The sequence below is a fragment of the Vipera ursinii genome, assembly GCF_947247035.1.
Source record: "Vipera ursinii genome assembly, chromosome: 1".
Taxonomy (NCBI): domain Eukaryota; kingdom Metazoa; phylum Chordata; class Lepidosauria; order Squamata; family Viperidae; genus Vipera; species Vipera ursinii.
In genome coordinates, this window is record NC_139512.1 from 222412999 (window position 1) to 222432788 (window position 19790).

General features: G+C 38.7%; 1 protein-coding gene across 1 annotated transcript in view; it reads right to left on the reverse strand.

Annotated features, from left to right (window-relative positions):
- SNTG2 (syntrophin gamma 2) overlaps window positions 1-19790 on the reverse strand; it is a gene marked incomplete at both ends in the record, with an annotated part of 268909 nt that overhangs the window by 42978 nt on the left and 206141 nt on the right. Inside the window, one exon of the mRNA XM_083356584.1 lies at window positions 8427-8543. Within this exon, the coding sequence (XP_083212710.1) occupies window positions 8427-8543 (117 nt within the window). The remainder of the gene's footprint in view (window positions 1-8426; window positions 8544-19790) is intronic.

Consider the following 19790-nt stretch of genomic DNA (forward strand, 5'->3'; position numbering starts at 1 on the left):
CCAAAAAAGTCAACACAGTCCTAGGCTGCATTAATAGAGGGATAGAATCAAGATCAGATAAAGTGTTAATACCACTTTTACTTTACTTTTGGAGGAGCTCTTTACAGCCTTTGCTGCCTGTCCACCATCTTGGCTCCTCCCCTCCCCCTCCCTCCGAATAGTTGTTTGATATTCCACTTTCTAATGTTTGGGTAAGACCACGCTTGGAATATTGCAGCCAGTTCTAGTTGCCATGATAAAAAAAAGATGTTGAGACTTTAGAAAGAGTGAAGAGATGAGCAAAAAAGATGATTAGGGAACTGGGAGCTAAAACATATGAAGAACAGTTGCAGGAATTGGGTCACATGATAGCAGTCTTCCAATATTTGAGGGGCTGCCACAATGAAGAGGGGTCTATTCTCCAAAGCACCTGAAGGCAGGACAAGAAGCAATGGATGGAAACTAACCAAGGAGAGAATCAACCTAGAACTAAGGAGAAATTTCCTGACAGTTAGAACAATTAACCAGTGGAACGGGTTGCCTTCAGAAGTTGTGGGTACACCATTACAGGAGGTTTTTTTATAAAAAAAGACTGGACAACCATTTGTGTGGAATGGTATAGAGTTTCTTGCTTCTAGCAGGAGGTTGGACTAGAAGACCTCCAATGTCTCTTCCAACCCTGTTATTCTGCTTCTTCCCGCCATTTCTGAACATTGAGGGGAATATTGTGTCTGCCGAAGATTCTTTGCTGCTTTTTTCTGCAGAAGAAAATATTAACTTTCCTAAGGAAATGGCAGAAAACATTGTTTCCTGCTTTTCTGAGAGACAAAATATTCAGATATATTCCTAAATAAAAATCTAGGTAATCAGTACCAAGCAACTCCAGAAAAGGGAGGAACCTGAAAGAGCTCAAGCAGAATGCAACATCAAAAGAGAGAGAAAGGAATCAGATGTAGATGCCTAATTTAGAACGGTGCTCAAAAGAAGACTGGGGAGTAAATCCCAGAGATTTCACAATCCAGCATTAATAAATGCCTCTCTGGGAATCTTTTTCTTCGACACTGCTTAAACTCCCTTTTTAGCAAATAGAAAGAAGGGAGGTCTATTATTTCTCTGAGCCAGAATAATAGTAATTAAAAATAATTTTTAAAGACTCAAATTTCTCACTAGACATTGCCTTGACTAACAAATTATCAGAAGAAGCCAGTTCATTTAGAAATACCTGGGTTTAGCCATGCTTCAGGAACCAAAAGCTTATCCTTACTTAAACACCTAAATTTTCCCATCCCAATGGGAACTCAAAAACAGGAGATGAACTACTTTTTCTAGGAATGTTCTGTAGGAATCTGCCTGTCTTCCATACCTGCGTATTTATGCTTGCCTTTTGACTAAACATTCAGTCTCTAGTCATATCTTCTAACAAACTAGTATTGACAGTTCTTTGAATGGAGAAGACATGTCATATTTTCTATCCATACACTTACAGGATGTATTCATAAAAATCACTTGACAAGGTCAAGTAAATAGATAGTAACTGCATTTGCAAATTCACTAAAAACAGGTTACTGTTATACCTAGTTCTGCCTTGGCGTTTTGTGGACAACCTATAGGTTTGGTTAATTTATGACTCAATCTACATCTGAATATATGTCCATGTCTGGTACCCAGGAAACAAATTAATTCAGTAACCACATATAGGTAGTCCTTGATTTACAACCACAACTGGAACCAAAAGTTCCATTGCTATGTGAAATTTTACGTGCCCAATTTTACGATTTTTTTTACCAGTTGTTAAGCAAATCACTGCAATTGTTAAGTGAATCATGTGTCATCCCCCACTGACTTTGCTTATTGAAAGCCGGTTTGGAAGGTTGCAAATGGTGATCCCAGGATGCTGCACCCATTGTAAATCAATGCCGGCTGCCAAGAGCTCAAATTTTGATCGCATGAGGGATGTGCCATGATAGCTGTAAGTGCAAGGATTGTTTGTAAGTTTGTAAGCTGGCTACGGCTTCAATTCTTTTTTTATTATTATTTACCATCTTCAAGCAGCTAACAATACTGTATCAGAAGAAATGCATAGTGCTATTTTCTATTTGCCTATCCTATAAAATCTATGGGCCTGATGAAAATATGGACTCTTTTAGACTTGAGAAGTTCTTAATCATGGTCTAATGCTGTTAGGACAACTCGCTGTGGCCATCTCGCCACAGGACAACTCACCTTCATAGCACTATTGTCAATGTTCACTTACTCTCTTCTATACTCTCTTTGAATAAATCGTCATCTGTACAGACAGATATCACTGGAATTTGATAGTTCAATATGTAAATGGATAGCACTGAAAAGTAGTGTGGTTGCGTTGATATGATAACATTGTGTGAGGTGGGAGATGGCTTATTTGAATATGCTGTATTCCTCAGTGTTATTGAAGTTATATCCGTAATATTACCTACTACTTCTTTTGTTCAATAGTTGTAGATGTGTGTTTGTATATATTTTATTATAAAGTATGTTTTTAATTATTGCAGCACAACAGCCTTATTAGTTAGTAGCAGGTTATGCATTTCTGAACATAAAACAAATGCTTTAGGAATTCTGTTACCAATTCCTGTTAATGCTTGCTCAGTAAACAGAAGAAACGATGAATGATATAAATGCAATCATTTATATCCACTAAAAAGTAAATATTCAATTTGATAAAGTGTAGAATTAAATTGCTTATTTTAATCATTTTTTTCTTTTGATTTAAAACATTATAATTCACTAATTATTCTGATAGAATCTACTAAGGGACGATCACTGCAAAATGAATAAATATTTTTAAAGCAATGAAAAACTCCAGTCAAGATTTGTTCTGTCAGCTTTCAGTATTGGGCTTCAAATTTTGGCTTTTATGGTATTTTCATTCTCTCTACAGATTGCTAACAATGGAGAAAGAACTATGAACCATGAATTCAGAAAGCAATATAGTGTGTAATTGTGCTCAAGAGGTCAAAATCTTTCTATTGCTGTTGTACCTATCCTGGTTACACACTAAAAATGAGATACCGGGGTGAATTTATTTTTTCAGGGACTATATTAAATATTGAAAAATGGTTCTCCTTTTAATGCTCCAATAGATATTGGATACTTAACGGTTGTGACTTAGATTGTTTTCTCTTAATAGTTTATTCTTTAAAATGTTGACTTAGTCATCCTATTTGCTGAATGCCATAAATTCTGCAGAGCAAACTTATTTATAAGTGTACTCCCATAAAGGCAGTTATAATAGACTCTGCACCTGCCATTATATTCACTGATGATGAAGAGTAAGAATTCTGGAGAAAGAATCCAATATTTAATTTATCATCTCTACTATGTAGGAATGTTGCCCTGGGATTCTAGCATCCAACAGGAAGACCTAAGTGCTTGAGCCACCACACGAGAAAAGCTTCCTCAGTCACAGGTACACAGCACAAAAGGACAGGGAATGCTGATTTCTATGTGACTGCTGTGATATGAAATTATACCTGAAAAGAAAGACTGCTGAGTTATGATCAATATATAGAAAAGCAGTTGTTCTCTTCACTGAACTGAAGCCTTAGACTAAAATCTGTAAGAGCTTCTAGGTTTTCTCTTCATGCTTTGATCCCGCCAAATAGATTGTCAAAGCTCATAGTTCAGGTCTCCTTCTTAAGCTTCTCTCTCCCTGTGTCTGTCTCTCTCTCTCTGTCTCTCTCTCACACACATGATTTGAAGACTCTGCAGGATAACTGTAATTATAATGCCTTGAATAGCACATTGTCCTACCTTGTAATTAGTTAGCAATCTATCAGAGGATCTTGTCTGATGTCTGCAAAACATAGCAAGTGTTTGGTGAAGACAAATTGTGAAAATGTATGTATAAAAAATGCACTGGCTAAGTCTTCCTAATGAGGTTATAGAAACATACTCCTGGATCGAAACCCATCATTTCAATATACAAACAGGAAATTTAATTTTTTTAAATGTTAAAAAAGAACACCTAGCTATCTCTACCTTTTTTTTTAGTTCCTAGCATTTGAGTAAAATTATTATCTACGCTGTGCTCTCTGGATCACAGTTTTTTTTTTCTTGCAGGTACTTGGTTTCTGGAAGGGGAATATTAAAATATGGATTTTTTTTTCATTTGTTTGCCTGAAATAGTTGAGTACATTCTGAATAACATTTACTTTCATAAAATATGCTACAGAATTAATAGTGGTTAAGAGTTTTAGTAAGCTCACATATTTTCAAAACTGAATTTAGTGTTTTGTTTGTTTGTCTGGCAAAAGATGTATGCTAGGTGACTGTTCCTGTTAATGTTCATTCTGCTGTAGGACAGGATGGAAAAGCTCCAATCCATCCCCAGCAAGATCAATGGCAAAAACTGTTTACATTCTTAGTGCCTCAGCTTAACAGCTAAATGAATTATAGGCACCAAAAGAAAATATCTGTTGTGTTGCTGTATTTGTTGCTTTTCTTACATCTATTGCTTATCTTTAAATAGTTTGGTTACTTTTGCATTTTGAATAATGACTTGATTATAATATTTAGTTGGTTAAAATTATTTACACAAACTTGTATATTAATAACAAAACTATTCTAGAAATGTATTTCGTATTTTATTGTTGCATTAACAAAGTTGAAGCCTGCAAATCTGTGCACGCATTTTCAGGGATAAGTCCCATTTATTTCAATGGATTTTTTTTTCTTATTTAACATACATGGCACTCCAACGTAAGTCAAATTCACTTCTAACCCATTTATCTTGTGGTTAAGATATCCTTACTTACAGTGTAAATAAAAAATGGACTCTGACCTCAACTCCTGGTGATTCATTGTGCAGCATTCCTTGCAACCATAGAAAGGTGATCTGCAGTTGGTTTCTTCCAGTTAGGTGGGTTTTTTTAAAAAAAAATTAAACTACCCAATCCAACTCATAGTCTTGGAATTTCCAAACTGTCTCCCTTCCAAGTATTACATAGGGTTGACCCTGCTTAGCTTCAGAGATCAGGAAACCACAGCTACATGCTGCCACCTGCTGATCAATCTTTTAACTGTTAGGGATAATGGGTATAAAGAGGATGCCTTTTAAATAGGAAACACTCTTTTCTAATTGTGGAATAATCCACCACCCCACTTTATTTAACATCCCATTTTATTTTATGCTTTTTATTTAAAAGTATAAAAAACATACCATTACCCTAATGTTAGTTACAAAATATGCCTTGTTTTATAAATTGAAATGTGTTTTCCTCCAAACGTTGCTTTCCTCCCTGCTCACCTACACTTCAAAAATGTTTACCGTAAATATATTATGAGTACAAACTAAGATTCTAGTTTTGTTTGTGTTAGATACTGGGTTCGTTGCATTGATTGACGAGACGAGGAGAGTGAGTTCAGCAAGGATCATTGTTTATTTGGTTGCAAGAACTGAACTGAGAAACAGGGCTGCAAATGCAGCAATTTATACTCTGGCCTCTAGGCGGCGGCCAATAGGTTTGAAGCAACCTATTGCCACCCTAGAGATAGCCAATGGCGGCGCTGGAGACGGGTTGTCTGACGAGGTGGGAGCCGTTAGCCAGCTTCCCTGCTTAAGCAACCTTCCAGCAATTAACCCCACGTGATATTCCAAGCAAGACAAAGCCCAATACATTACAGTTTGTATATAATGGAAACCAATGAAACCAATGAAAAAAAAATGTCACATTTGGCCAGAAGTGAAATTTTCCACAGTCCTATTCTCATATTGCTTTCCTTTTTATCCTAGACATGGATTGATAAGGTTCTAGCTCTTATAATTTTCAATATACTTTTGGAAATTTTCAGAAAGATATTATAGGTTTTATGTGTTTTCTAGCTTCTGTACAAAGTCAAACTCTGTAACATATGGCTGGATATGTAAAGAAACCTCTTTGGATTGTTAAAGCAGCTTTGCATTTTATTTTGCTCTTTTAGTTTCTAGCTCTGGTATGTAGTGAAAGTGCTAAATATCTATCTAATTCTCAATGTATACTCAGCTTTTCCTTAGATTTATATCACATTTTTAACTGTAGTGTCTGCAACTCTTCCACAAATACAGCTATTACAGCATAATCTGTTTTTCATCTTCACAGATTCAAAGTAGCAGGAGGAACACTCCGGCCTGATGATGACGGATGGGATTTCGTCGAAACGTCGCCACAACTTTCTGAAGATGAAAGGAACGCGGGAAGAAACCCGAGACTCTAGATCTACACATACAGACACCCGCGAGAATCTACGAAAACAAATATATATATATATATATATATATATATATATATATATATATATATATATATATATATATATATATGTGTAAATTACTAACAAAGAATTAAAGGGAATATATATATATATATATATATATATTCCATTTATATCCCGCCCTTCTCCGAAGACTCAGGGCGGCTTACAAGCTTAGCAGTTGCCTTCATTCTATGTATATGCCTGCTTATTAGGGCTTTCACACAACCCTCCAAGCGGCATTATTACAAAGTCAGCTTAATTGCCCCCAACAATCTGGGTCCTCATTTTACCTACCTCGGAAGGATAGAAGGCTGAGTGTATATATATATATATATATATATATATATATATATATATATATATATGTGTGTGTGTGTGTGTGTGTGTGTGTGTGTGTGTGTGTGTGTGTGTGTGTGTAAATTATTCAAATTGCTAATAAAGAATTAGGGAGGCTGATATGGCCATTTCGAACTTATTTTGTTCTCATCAGTCAATCATACCCTTTATCTGAGATTCAAACCTGGGCTAATTATATATTAGGCAGTTGTTTTAACCCCTAGGCCACAGGCTATTCCTCTCTTTATTAGCTAGGAAGCAAGGGAGATATATGTGTTAAGTATTTACTGTATCAAGTCTTTTTGAATACCTTGCTAGTTAATCTCAGATAAAGGGTATGACTGACTGATGAGAACAAAATAAGTTCGAAATGGCCATATCAGCCTCCCTAATTCTTTATTAGCAATTTGAATAATTTAAACAAATAATGAACTGTCATAAGTTGTGACTATAGCCTGCGGATAGCCTTGGGATAGGCTGAAACAGGAAAGAAGATTTAACTAGCAAGGTATTCAAAAAGACTTGATACAGTAAATACTTCACACACACACACACACACACACACACACACACACACACACACACACACACACATATATATATATATATATATATATATATATATATATATATATATATATATATATATATATATAAAATGCTTGTTAACTATTTAGATTAACTTGCTAGGCCCCAAACATGGGACAAATCTTTATTTCCTGTTTCAGCCTAACCGAAGGCCATCGACAGGCAGTAGTCACAACAGTGACAGCTCATATTTGTGTAAATTTTAGATTGCTAACAAAGAATTAAAGGGAGACTGATATGCATTTCAAACTTATTTGTTTTCATCAGTCAGTCATACCCTTCTGAGATTCGAATCTCAGAAGGGTATGGCTGACTGATGAAAACAAATAAGTTTTTGCTTATTTATCTTTCAAAAATTTTGAAAGAATTTTGATTTCTTAAATGTGGGAGTTGACTTCTTTTGATTACATCTATAAAATAAGGGCTTCCCTAACATTCATAGTAACAAATGTTTCTGTTTAATATTTCCATATACATTTATATAGGTTAAAAAATAAAATATAATGAACTAGAACTATTTCAGCTCAGCATATTTTTTCTCACCATTTTAGCTTGTCTTTCCTTTCTTTAAACCAGGGCTGATAACCTTTCACTGTCAGTAGGACTTGGTATTTTGGGGGTGAGGGGCAAGGGACAGTGGGCAGGGCAAAGATACATAGTGAGTAAAGATGTGGATGGGTCAGTGATGGAGGCGGCGGTCAGGTGGGAGTCATGAGTATGCTTTTCTTTAGGAAATTGTGTTAAGCCTTTTTTTTAAAAAAACCTCATACCACAGCTTTCATGACCCTTGTTGTTTAAATGGTTTCATAGCTGATAGTTGAGTTCTGTCCCTTAAATATATGTAAGATTTACATGCAACACTATTTCCTAACAGTATTTATGAGAATTTGTCAAGATGCAACACAGTTCATGAGGAAAAGGTAAGAAAACCTGCTTATTAAAAATATCTTCTAAATTTGAAGCTGGTATATCTGCCTCAAATTCCAGTATAATGGAATTTTTGGTGACTCTTTAGGTCTGAAGCTTCAAACTGAGCAGCAAAATAAAGAAATGTCCTATGCAATCATCCAGTCCTCACTGATCTCAATGTTTTATGCATGAGAGGGAAGGATTAAAGGTGCCTGAAAGAGTTACTGTGAACTTTCTTTACTAAATTACATTTTGCTTCATTATCCAATGGAAAGTGCAGGGGAACCTTCTAGCTGACAAAAACAATAACCGTCACACTTAAAAAAAAAAAAGCTGCTTACCGGTGGGGTGCTGAAAATATAGAATGATGAACCCTTCAGTGCCAGGAACTTGAATGTATACAGTTGGGGGGAATCTTCTCCCTGGAGTCTCTCATTCACCCACCCCATATGTATCACCTTCAGTGGATAAAAATGTTTACAAATTAATTTCAATTTATTAGCCAGGGTAAAATATAACTATTCCTGTATAGCATCTAGTCACGCATAGATCTATGTGCATTGTCCATAAATTCTGATTATTTATCTCAGAACCAGCACCTTAAAGTTATTGTGGACATTACAAGCACAGAAATTGCCCCAATTTTAAGGAATGTGCATTGTTCTATAATTATGGGAAACTGAATGCAAAAATATGTTATAGCTACAGAATATGAGAGGCCAAGATAGAGCACTTGTATGTTTAGCAAGTACAAGGACCTAGTTATATTATTTCTTTAATGAAGAACACTCAGTGGGATCTTAAAGATTTTTGTCCAATGTTCTACAAATTGGCTGCCCACCAAAAAACACGGACTATTATGTGTTTTGAATGCAGAGAAGAATTGACCACGACCCATCACTTAAGTTCTTTACACATATAAATCCAAATTCAAAAATCTTTTAGAATGTGCAGAACTGTTTGATGAGAGCAGTCATCCTTATGAAGTAGGCCAGAACAAGAAAGAGACTCCACCGAAGACTAAAAATTATTTTTATTTAGATTGGCTATAGTGACATAATGTTGCAACTGTATCTTGCACTTCCTATCCTCCCTCTTTTACTTGCAAGCCTGTGATATTTTAGTAATCCTCTCCCACCCTTTAGACTTAAGCAATGTATGCCTTTGGGTTGCCTTGATAATGGATCCTCCTTCTCTCGTCATGGCTGTTTTCCACTTTACTTTCTACATGAGAAGCCATGTTCTCCATCCATACTACAAAAACTGTCTCAGCTTCTGTCAAACCCCCTCAGTTCTGCACTGATAAAGCAGATCTGAAGACACAGTGAAGGGGTGATTGAATGAATTTAGAGATGATGACTCAAAGAACTGCAACTATAGAAAAAGTATCCAGCTCTTCTTTATTATGGTCTGTATGATTTGCACATACAATTGAATTGCAAGCTTCATATGGTGACCCTGAAGAGCTGCCCTCTTTCTCCTAAAGCAGACATGTCAAACACAAGGCCCAGGGGCCGGATGTGGCCCGCAAAGTGGTTTCATGTGGCCCGCGAAGCCATCCTGGAAACAGTGAGGGAACGGCCCCCACTGCCTTGGCCCTGGCCCAGAGACCCTCCTTCTGCCAGAGACCCTCAGATCTGTCCCACTCCTGCCCAGGCCCCCATAGGCACCTTTGATGTGAACGATGTAGAGCTGGCCATGCCCATCCAGTAGGCCATACGCACTCTAGCCACGCCCACCCAGTAGGCCATGCCCACCCTGGCTATACCCACCCGGCCCCCTGAGGGCAACTGCAATGCTGATGTGGCCCTCAATGAAATTGAGTTTGACACCCCTGTCCTTAAAGGATGGATTTCTTTAGGAATGTAGGTCCAGTCTATAGTGCTGGATAAAGACAGAGAGCTCAGCCTTTGGGGCCAATCAACATAGCTCCAGCAAGGTGTATTTGGTGTTACTGGTATTGCCAATACTTTTGTGCAGGGAGTATGGATCAGAAGAAGCACAACTGTTTGGTCAGCTCATAGCAAAGCTTGTCACTATCCATGGGGATAAACATTTGGGGGAAAGACCACACCTTTTAGATGGACTCTGTCAGGCCAGAAATAAATATCAGTCCCAATTAAATGATATTGCACAGTCTGAGTATAGCAACAGCATTTAGAGAATGTAATAATATTTCCAACGGCGTTGAAGGGCTGGGGAAAATATGAGCAATGATAATGTCTTGAGGAAGGTTGAGACCAACCTTGAAAAGAAAGAAGCATCTGGAGGAGAATTTTTTTAGTCCCCATGAAAAATAGCAGTGGAACTCTTTGTAAGGTACATTCTCCTGCTTGACAACCTGACACAATTCTTGCTTCAGACTTTAGTAGATGCATCAATCTTATCAGATGTTGTTATAGAACTTGTTAAGTGAGGAAGAAGGTCTTGATAGATGTGAAATTTATGAAGCCAAATGATACAAGCTGCTTATCAGATCCCTGGCAAAAGATTCAGAAATGAGAAGAGATCAGGAGGAGCCCTGATACTTCTATCAGCAAGGACCAAGCTGAAGAGGTGCCCTAAACAACTTTATCAAGATTGACTAGGCAGTTGCCCTGAAAAATTACAGTTAAGCTAAAGGTAAAGGTAAAGGTTACCCCGCACATGCGTGCTAGTCATTTCCGACTCTAGGGGCCGGTGCTCATCTCTGTTTCAAAGCTGAAGAGCCAGCGCTTGTCCGAGGACGTCTCTGTGGTCATGTGGCCAGCATGACTAGATGCCAAAGGTGCACGGAACGCTGTTACCTTCCCACCGGAGTGGTCCCTATTTTTCTACTTGCATTTTTACGTGCTTTCGAACTGCTAGGTTGGCAGAAGCTGGGACAAGTAACAGGCGCTCACTCTGCTACGCGGCACTCGGGGTAGAGTTAAATAGTCATCAATTAAGTTCAGCTAACTGGCAGTGTACCGAAAGTGCCTAAACCAATCAGAAGGGGGTACTGTACACAGGACCTGTCAAAGTTTTGAAAACGGTCCTTGAGCACTCAGGTGCTGAAAACAGAGTGGGTTTTTTTATTTTGCCTTCACACTGAACTAATCTTCTTTGTTTATTGCTTCTGTTTGTCACTGTGGCAAAGTAGACACTGACAGAATAAAGAGCACAGATGCCTATTCTGGATTTTTGGGCTATTGAGTCGCCTACTGATCATCAAAGACAGAGAAAGACTTATGTGCTGAAACAGAAATGACTAAGGAGTTGCAGCTGCAGTATCAACGAGAAGAACTTTCCAGAGATATATAATTGCTACTAAAATACATTTAATGTAAGCCTATTAAAGAAGTCTAAAATCCCAGCTCTTCCCAAACTTGTCCTGCAAATGTTGAAGGTTCGAATCAAGTTTCCGTTGGATTTCTGGGGAAAGGTTTAATTCTCACAGACTTTCCCACATTATTGGATATAATTCATTTCTGGCTTCTAGATGTCATGTATCATAGTCTCAGTGACATGAAAGATGCTCATTGGCGAGTCAGTCCATGGATCACTGATTCTAGAAGTTGGCTAAATTAATGTACATGTGAAAACAGTGTACATTTTGTTAGGTCAAACTCTGCCCAAATGAGAGGTAAAATGGAAAAGCTTCCATTTTTGTTTAGAAGATTACATGTTGAAGATTTAATATAATTTTCAGTTCACCTGCCTTTAAGAATAGTAAAATACCTAGAAAAGAGAGAAGTATAATTCCCCAAGAGGAATACTCCCAACTTCTGTACTTTATAGAAATTAGACTTCCTGGCATAACCTTATAGATATTGTAGAAGCCACTGAATAGTTTGGAATGCAGTTAGCAAAGAAGTCTATGTGCATACTCTGGGTACAATTACTAGAACATGAAAACTTTTTTACTATGGAAATGAGATGGAAAACTTGATAAAAAAAATAAAAAAGACTATAGTGAAAAAAGACAAAGTAGGGTTGCTGTAGTCCTTACTTGCATATAACAGACTATTGTCCTTGTAACTGGACTGGAAACAGTTAATCCATGGAACAAGAATCCAAGGATTCTAATTAATAATATCTATTAGAAGGAAAGTAAAGGTTGCAACATGTGACTTCCAACAAAATCTCTACTTTCAGGCACGTATATGTAAGACAGAAGATTTCCCTTTGCTTTTCTTCTACTTTTTCTTTGCAGAGGACTGAACACCTGCCCCACTTTGATAACTTTTAAAACTTTTATTAAGATTGAAAGTACCCTTGTGTCACTATAAGAGCCAGTTTCCTTCCTTCCTTCCTTCCTTCCTTCCTTCCTTCCTTCCTTCCTTCCTTCCTTCCTTCCTTTCCTTCCTTCCTTCCTTCCTTCCTTCCTTCTTGGAATGTTACCATCCCACCTAACCCCATTGCAAAAGTCAGAAGAAAAAGAATTATTTCCTTCTGAGAAGTTCAGGTGAGTGGCAGCTGCAGTGGCAGCTACGACATTCCGACACAACCATCATTCTGGACAAGCAATTCATCCCAATCTTGATCAATCCCCCTAAGGCTCAGGATTGAATAGGCAGTGGGAAAGAGTTTATGCCAACTTGAATATCAGGGGAAGACAGAAAAGATTTAATTCAGCCTCTAGGTAAGGCTCCACTGGTTCAGAAATTGGTTTGGCTCTAAAACTCTTTTTGAATTCCATGTTTATGCCTGAAGAGCAGTTGGTAAGGAAAATGCAGCATTTCAGAAAGAGCTACCTTGAAGTCCCTATTATACCTAGCAACATATATTATTTCCAGGATTGCTTAATTTCATTACATTGTAATCAATGACTAAACACATCCATCCTGTCTACCTGACTATCTACACCGGGGTGTCAAACTGCTGGCCCGTGGGGCGGACGCGTCATGTGGAAGCCACACCAACCCCATTGCCGGCAATGGCAAAACCATCCCAATACATTGTGCGAGGTCATGTGAAGTTGTGAGTTTGACATGTCTGATCTACACAAACCGTGACGATGACTATTTCTGCACCTGTATTCTAAAACTGGGGGTGGCTGCTCAGGTGATGCATCTGAGGGGCTGACTTGCAGAAAGGAACTATCATGGTTGCATTAGTACTTGAGTATTATCTCTAATGCATATTATTGACAAAAATAATGATCTTTGGATAATCTGCAATGTAAAGTTATCTGGCTGAAAACTGAAATTCATCTTTAAAATGAGATGTATATGTATATTAAGATGAGATCAGTCATCAGGTGTATTTTAATATGATACTTGATTAACAATGTGCTTGGAAGTAGTAGTATTGGACATAAATACTCCAAGATTTCTGTAATTTCTTTCCATAGTAGTCATGCCTTCATTTGGAGGTTACCCAAACCACTGGTTTAAAATGCCTCCCTACAATCCTTGATGCAGCATAAAAGTACTCCAACATAATTTGCCTTGGCTGTATATGTGGTCTCTATTCTGCCTCAGAGTGGTACTTACTTTGGGAAAATTGAGGTTTAGCAATTGATTTGCTTCCTGCTGGTTGTAAAAACATTCATCAGTTGTTCTCCATAATGTGAAGTGGGTTGGAGGAGTTTTGACAAGTTTGGCCGCCTGGTTGGAGGGGGGTTTCTGCCTTTCCTGCTTTATTTGGGAAGTCCCAGTCCATAGATCATGCTTGGTAGTTGATCTACAAGGTGGTTTGGGACTTCCTGGTATAGTAGAAGATACTCACCTATTTTAGTTTATGAGGAAATCCATCCCACTCCATCACTAATCCATTGATCCAATCCATTGACTTTCTCTTGATATATTGCTCCTTGTCACTCACTCATCTTTCTTGCTCTAATCCTTACACTACATCTGTCTTTTCTTCTCTTGCTCTTTCTTTTGATGTCTCACTTGCATTTGCTCACTTGTATTTCTCTTTCTTGCCTGTCAGTCCTTATGCTTTTCCTTGCAGTTGCTCATTCCTCTCTATCTAACAGAAGGATGGACTCATTTTTTTACACATTATAAATAATTTCCCCTGAGACCACTAGATCATAGGTCAGGAACCCTTGCAATGCCTAACTAGCATCATTTCCAGCTAAGATGGCCACTGAGTAGAATCAATCAGGGTGGGGGGGGGGACTGTGCCTGCAGCGGCCAAAAATAGGAAACAGGAGTTGGTAAATCCTAGCACCTGTCTCGTCTTCATTACAGTTGCTGTTGAAGCATTGCACAGGAGAAAAAGTTTCACTGTAACACTGGATCAGAGAAATACAAAGCTAAGTGGGGATAAAAGGAAGGCTGCATCTTGAGAAGTCCCTGAAGAACAATGAAAGACCCAAAGTTTGGGGGAATGTATGGATGTAACCTATGATAGTGAATCAGAGTCCCATAAATATACAGGAGTGTTCTTCCTGAGGATATCAAAGTTCTCTGAATCACTTTCTCTTACTGTCACCAATACTATGAGAATAACAATAGCTGTTTTGACATCCAGTATGCTTTCTTAAATTTCTTCATCTTTAGCAGTCTCTTTTCATATTCATTCTGAACCTATTTCATTTAATTTAGTCCACAGTTCCTATCTCAGTCCTTTGAGGTAAACCACACAAGGAAACCAAAGTTATGATTGCTAATACAACCCTTTTAGAGTTACAGAAACAGGATCCTGAGGTCTGAATGTGTCTCTTGCTCCCCCCGCCCCCGCCTTTATTCTAAAGAGAACTTGGGAGGGTTAACTCTGAGATGCTTTGTCAAATTACATCACTGCTTTAACTTAGATTCTTTTATCTGACCATTGTCTTTAGCTTATTATGCTCTAAGGCTTTAATTTAGCTACATCACAAACACCATTAGTATTCCGAAAGAGCCTTCGACTTTCCTCAGTAACATGTTGAATGCCATCTGACAGGAGGGGTCCATTACTGACACCATATTATCAATCATTTTATGATTGATTTATGATTCCTATCAATGTGATGTTCTTGGTAAAATACAGATGGCTTACTGTTGCTTTCTAAAATGACTGCTTGCCTCCAAAATCTTCCTAGTTTGTTGCTGTCCTATATAGGTGCCTGCTTGCTTTAGCTGGACAGTAGGGATGACCTTTGCACCTTAGGATTATATACTTTTGCCATATACTCAAAGCATTCATCACTCATCCCTCTTAGGAAGACACACACACACACAGAGACAGCATTATAACAGGACTTGGGCAATCATGGTGTTTAGCAACAACAACATGAAAACATAAATAGACAAGATTAACATTATTAATTTTTAAAAGCTTAGTTAAGGAAATGAATAACCTTCCAAATGCAGAGATATTGCAGACCTTATGCAATACTGAGAAAATGGGAATATGAGTTTGTAACACTTGTACTTTGCAGCTACAGTCCCTTATACTTCATCAAACAAATGCTATAGAGCACGGGTGTCAAACTTCACCACGTCACGTGATGTGTCGTGACGCATCGTGACTTTTTTTGTATTGCTGGACCTGGGGTGGGCACGGCCTCTGCATGATGCAACCAGCCCATAGGCCAGCAGTTTGACACCTCTGCTATAGAAAGTCCTCCAACACCTGGGAGAGATCCTTAGAAATCTGAAAACCACTGATCTCCAGGACAGAAAAAAACCTTTTAATAACTTAGCTTTCGTCAATCCACTGCCAGTAGCAGGAAACACTTGTTACTTTTATAGCTGTGTGGATATTAGTGATCTAGTCATGGATCGTGGTTTTGCCGTACTAGCTGGTATCCGCTTTGGTTTTGACGTTTTCCCTCCCCCCACCCACCTCGCCTGTTGGTCGCATCTATCCTGTAGCGTGCAGCTATTTGGCGTCGTTGCCGGATCACTCCTGCTGCTATTCTGTTCAGCTGTGCTGTCAGCCTGCCACGCAGTGGCGTCTGCCGATGATCCTCCCATCATATGCTTACATCGGTCATGTTGTTCTGTTGTCCTTCTCTTAGTCTTGTGGTAGGTTCTGCTCATGCTTCCATCTCTCCATTCGTTGTGACACCCTGCTGTTCTATGGGTAAACAACTCAGATCTTTTATATTTCTGTTCGCCCAGCATGGAGGTGGTAAGAGATTCACCCGCTCTGATTCTCTGCGCAGCTGTTCGTCTTGTCAATGTTTGATATGCTAGAAGCAGTTCCACATGCTGATTGATGGAGTATCGATCAGACAGCCATGCTTCTTGTAATAAGCGGCCACCTTTCATGGAATCCTGGGTAATGACCTCAGCCCCAGCAAAATTAAATGTATGATCCTTCTCAGCCATATGCACCCATACCTGGGAAACGCTGTTCATGCCGTTTAACTGCTAGTTATGCACTCTAGTCTGGAGGCGTTTTGCTGTTTCCCCAACGTAATTGCAACAACAATCATTGCAATTGATTCTATAAATTACAGATGACATGTCACTTTTGGATAGCGGTTCATTTGGGTGCATTATTCTCCTGCGCGGGGTCTGGCTGGGCCTGTGTGCCATGCTAATATCATGGGTCGCAAGTATCCCTGTGGTTCCTTCGGATACACCATTGATATATGGAAGTGTGACCCAAGCACCGGTCGTTGGTCTGTCATGGATCAATCGTGGTTCCTGATGTTTGCAACAGCATCAAATAAAGCTCGCTGAGTACCCATTCTGCCTGCATATAGGATGGAGATATGCCTGTGCTTTAATTTTCGCTGCCATTGTGCTGCAATGGGTATCCACCCTATTAAACAGTGTTTGGATACAACTAATCTTATGTGCAATAGGGTGATTACTCTCATTATGCAGAATCTGATCTGTGTGCGTGACCTTATGATAAATAGCAGTAGAAAGGGTGTGTGTGTATATACACACACAGAAATATATATATATATATACACACACAAACACACACACACACATGCACTGCAGAAATCTACAATCAAGTTAAATAACACATTATTAATTCTCCTTTTCTGTTAGCCATTGCATATGAATGCTTCTTTTTTGCACTGCAGTGTATGCTCTTAAAGCATACACGGAATGTCAGCACAACAGGGGGCTGGACAGCTCCAGGCTATAACCGCTTTTGGCGGGAAAGCCTGAATAGAGCAAGTCGTTGATAGCCCCAGGGCATGGTCAGCTCTGGCGGGAAGCCAGGGTTTAAATCCATTGGCCACCTGCACTGGCGGGAAGCCCAGGTTTGAATCTATTGGTCGTGATTCACCTGGGCAGGTATAAAGAGACGCCAGGTAACCCCTTTGCCCCAGCTTTATTCCTGATCCAATAAAGAAGGACTACCCAGCCCAAGTGTCCGTCTCTCTGTGCGACCACGCGACTTTGCATGCACTATTTTGGAATTTATAAGTATTATTACAGTAAGTATAGGTTGACAAATTGATGATCATAAACATGGGACACAAGTAGGTATTCCACAAATATAGAATGTAGACATGGCAGGTTTAAGTTCATGTAATTGAAACAGAAATGATGACTTCATGGGGAACAAGTTTTGTCTTTAAATAAACAATTAATGCCTTGGCACAGAGACCCGCAATAAAAATTAAGAACACAAAAAAACCTTGTAGCTTTAGGCTTGTTTGTTTATGTATTTGTTCATGTACAAATGAATACTAAGTGACAGCAATTATATGTAAAGGAAGAAAAATTAAAGAAAGTAAAATATATTTTGCCTCTCTGGAATGCTGCATATTTTATATGAATAAATAAATGGCAATCAAGATTGGTGAGTGTTTTAAGAAACTTGGCAGGTTAAGAAGCTAAAGTCCTAAAACTGAGTTAGCATGCTAATTATACAGTGGATATTTTAAATAGTTCAAAATCAACTGGTTTAATTGCACACTAGGGTATAAAGTTGGTCATTAAGGTTATTATTGCTAAGTTTCTAGAATGACCTTTTTTGACTTTGGTTCAATTATGTCTGATTTTTGGCCAAATCGCTGCAGTTTTATTGGCAATGTTTTTCAGAAGTGGTTTGCCATTGCCTCCTTTTTAGGACTGGGAGAGAGTGACTGGCCCAAGGTCACCCAGCTGACTTTGTGCCTAAGATGGGACTAGAAGTCATGGTTTCCCTGTTTCTAATCTGAAGTCGTAACACTATACCAAACTGGCTCTCCAGTTGATTGATTATCAATAGCATTATTGGGTGGTTTTAATTTAAACTTTCCACAGTTCCTCGCCAATTTTATCCATGAAACCTCTCTTCATTTCATATTCATCAACAGACACTAGCATTAGGTCTAGAGCCATAGGGTAACAGACACCCCCTTATGATGACTGAGAATATGCACAGAGCGCAATAATAACAAACAATAGCTTAAGCTAACAACCAAAGTAAACCTTTAAAAATTTAAACAGCAGCAGCTTACCATTCATGCAGGTAGGTATGTCTGGGCTGCATAGTTTGCTGGTCAGAGCATCTGTACTGCATTTGTGTGTTGTACAGAGCTCTTTGACCCCACAGAATAGAGATGGAGGCCCAGTGTAACCCTGTAATCCCTGGCTCTGTGCATATGAGGACCGTGACAGCAGGGCTGTAATAGATCACTCAAAAGTGTTTATTTCATGCCTTTTGATCTGCAAATATACTGATTGGAATATCTAGTGTTATGGCATCTCATTCTATGCTGAGAACAGCGTATTTTCCTCTCAAACCACTTAGACACTCTTATACATGTTGCTTTCCATGTAGCTTTTTATATGTTAATGTTGAAAAAAGGCCCTCTCTGCAGCTGTCACTATCAAAGGTTTGATTTTTTTTTTAAAAAAAGTATGTGAGGTTATCAGTAAACTTGTTAACAGAAATAGTTTCCAGTATAAGAAATTCTACAACTTTAAAAAAACAAAAACAAATATAAGATTTCTGTCCATTTGATTATGGTGGTCAATAAACTACACACACACACACACACACACACACACACACACACACACACACACACGATTATGGTGGTTATATATATCTGTTACTGTTACTTATTCTCTTTCTCAAGAGAATTATCACCATCAATATATTGTGGGTATCTCTGAAGTGGGTGTGAATGGGAATGAGAGCCTGATATGTGCTGACTATGATGATAACTTTATTGTCACTTTGAATGTACACCAATCGGCATACATCAACATGAAATTTCGTTGCATACAGCTCTCAAAGGGTCACCACCTCCGATATATACTCCTTGTTCGGGGCCCGCTCAAATTTCACATTGTCCATTTTAGTCTCTAGGGTAGCAAACAGGACAGATGGAAATGGGGCTCCATGTGGATTAGCCCTCAAATTCGCTTGTATTCTGACAACCTCGCCTTCTTTCCTTTTTCTGATGCTGACTCTTCCACCCTTTCCTTAAAGGGGCCTTGCTTCTTTTCGCCCCTGGAGCACGCTGCTGCCACCACCACCAACTCTCCAAAAGCCTCTCTCTCTTCCTCTGGGCCTGCCGACAGCCTCATCCAGTTCATTCACTCCATAAGCTCCAGGTCTCTCCTCCTCTGCCTCCCCTGGAAACAGCCCTGATTTGAAATAGAATCCATCACTGGGCCAGCAGTCAGATCTTGCTGCTGGTAGAACAAATTCAAACAGTGCCAACGACTTTTAACAGTCTCACCAACAGTTCCAAAACAACTAGAAACTTGCCATGCCAGCAAAGATTGACAGTCGTATGTCGTATGTTACCTTAGTTCCACCATGTTGCTCAAACACATTAAAATCTTCCTGATCATGATATCATGCTACACACAATGCCTTCAGCAGACAATTGTGGA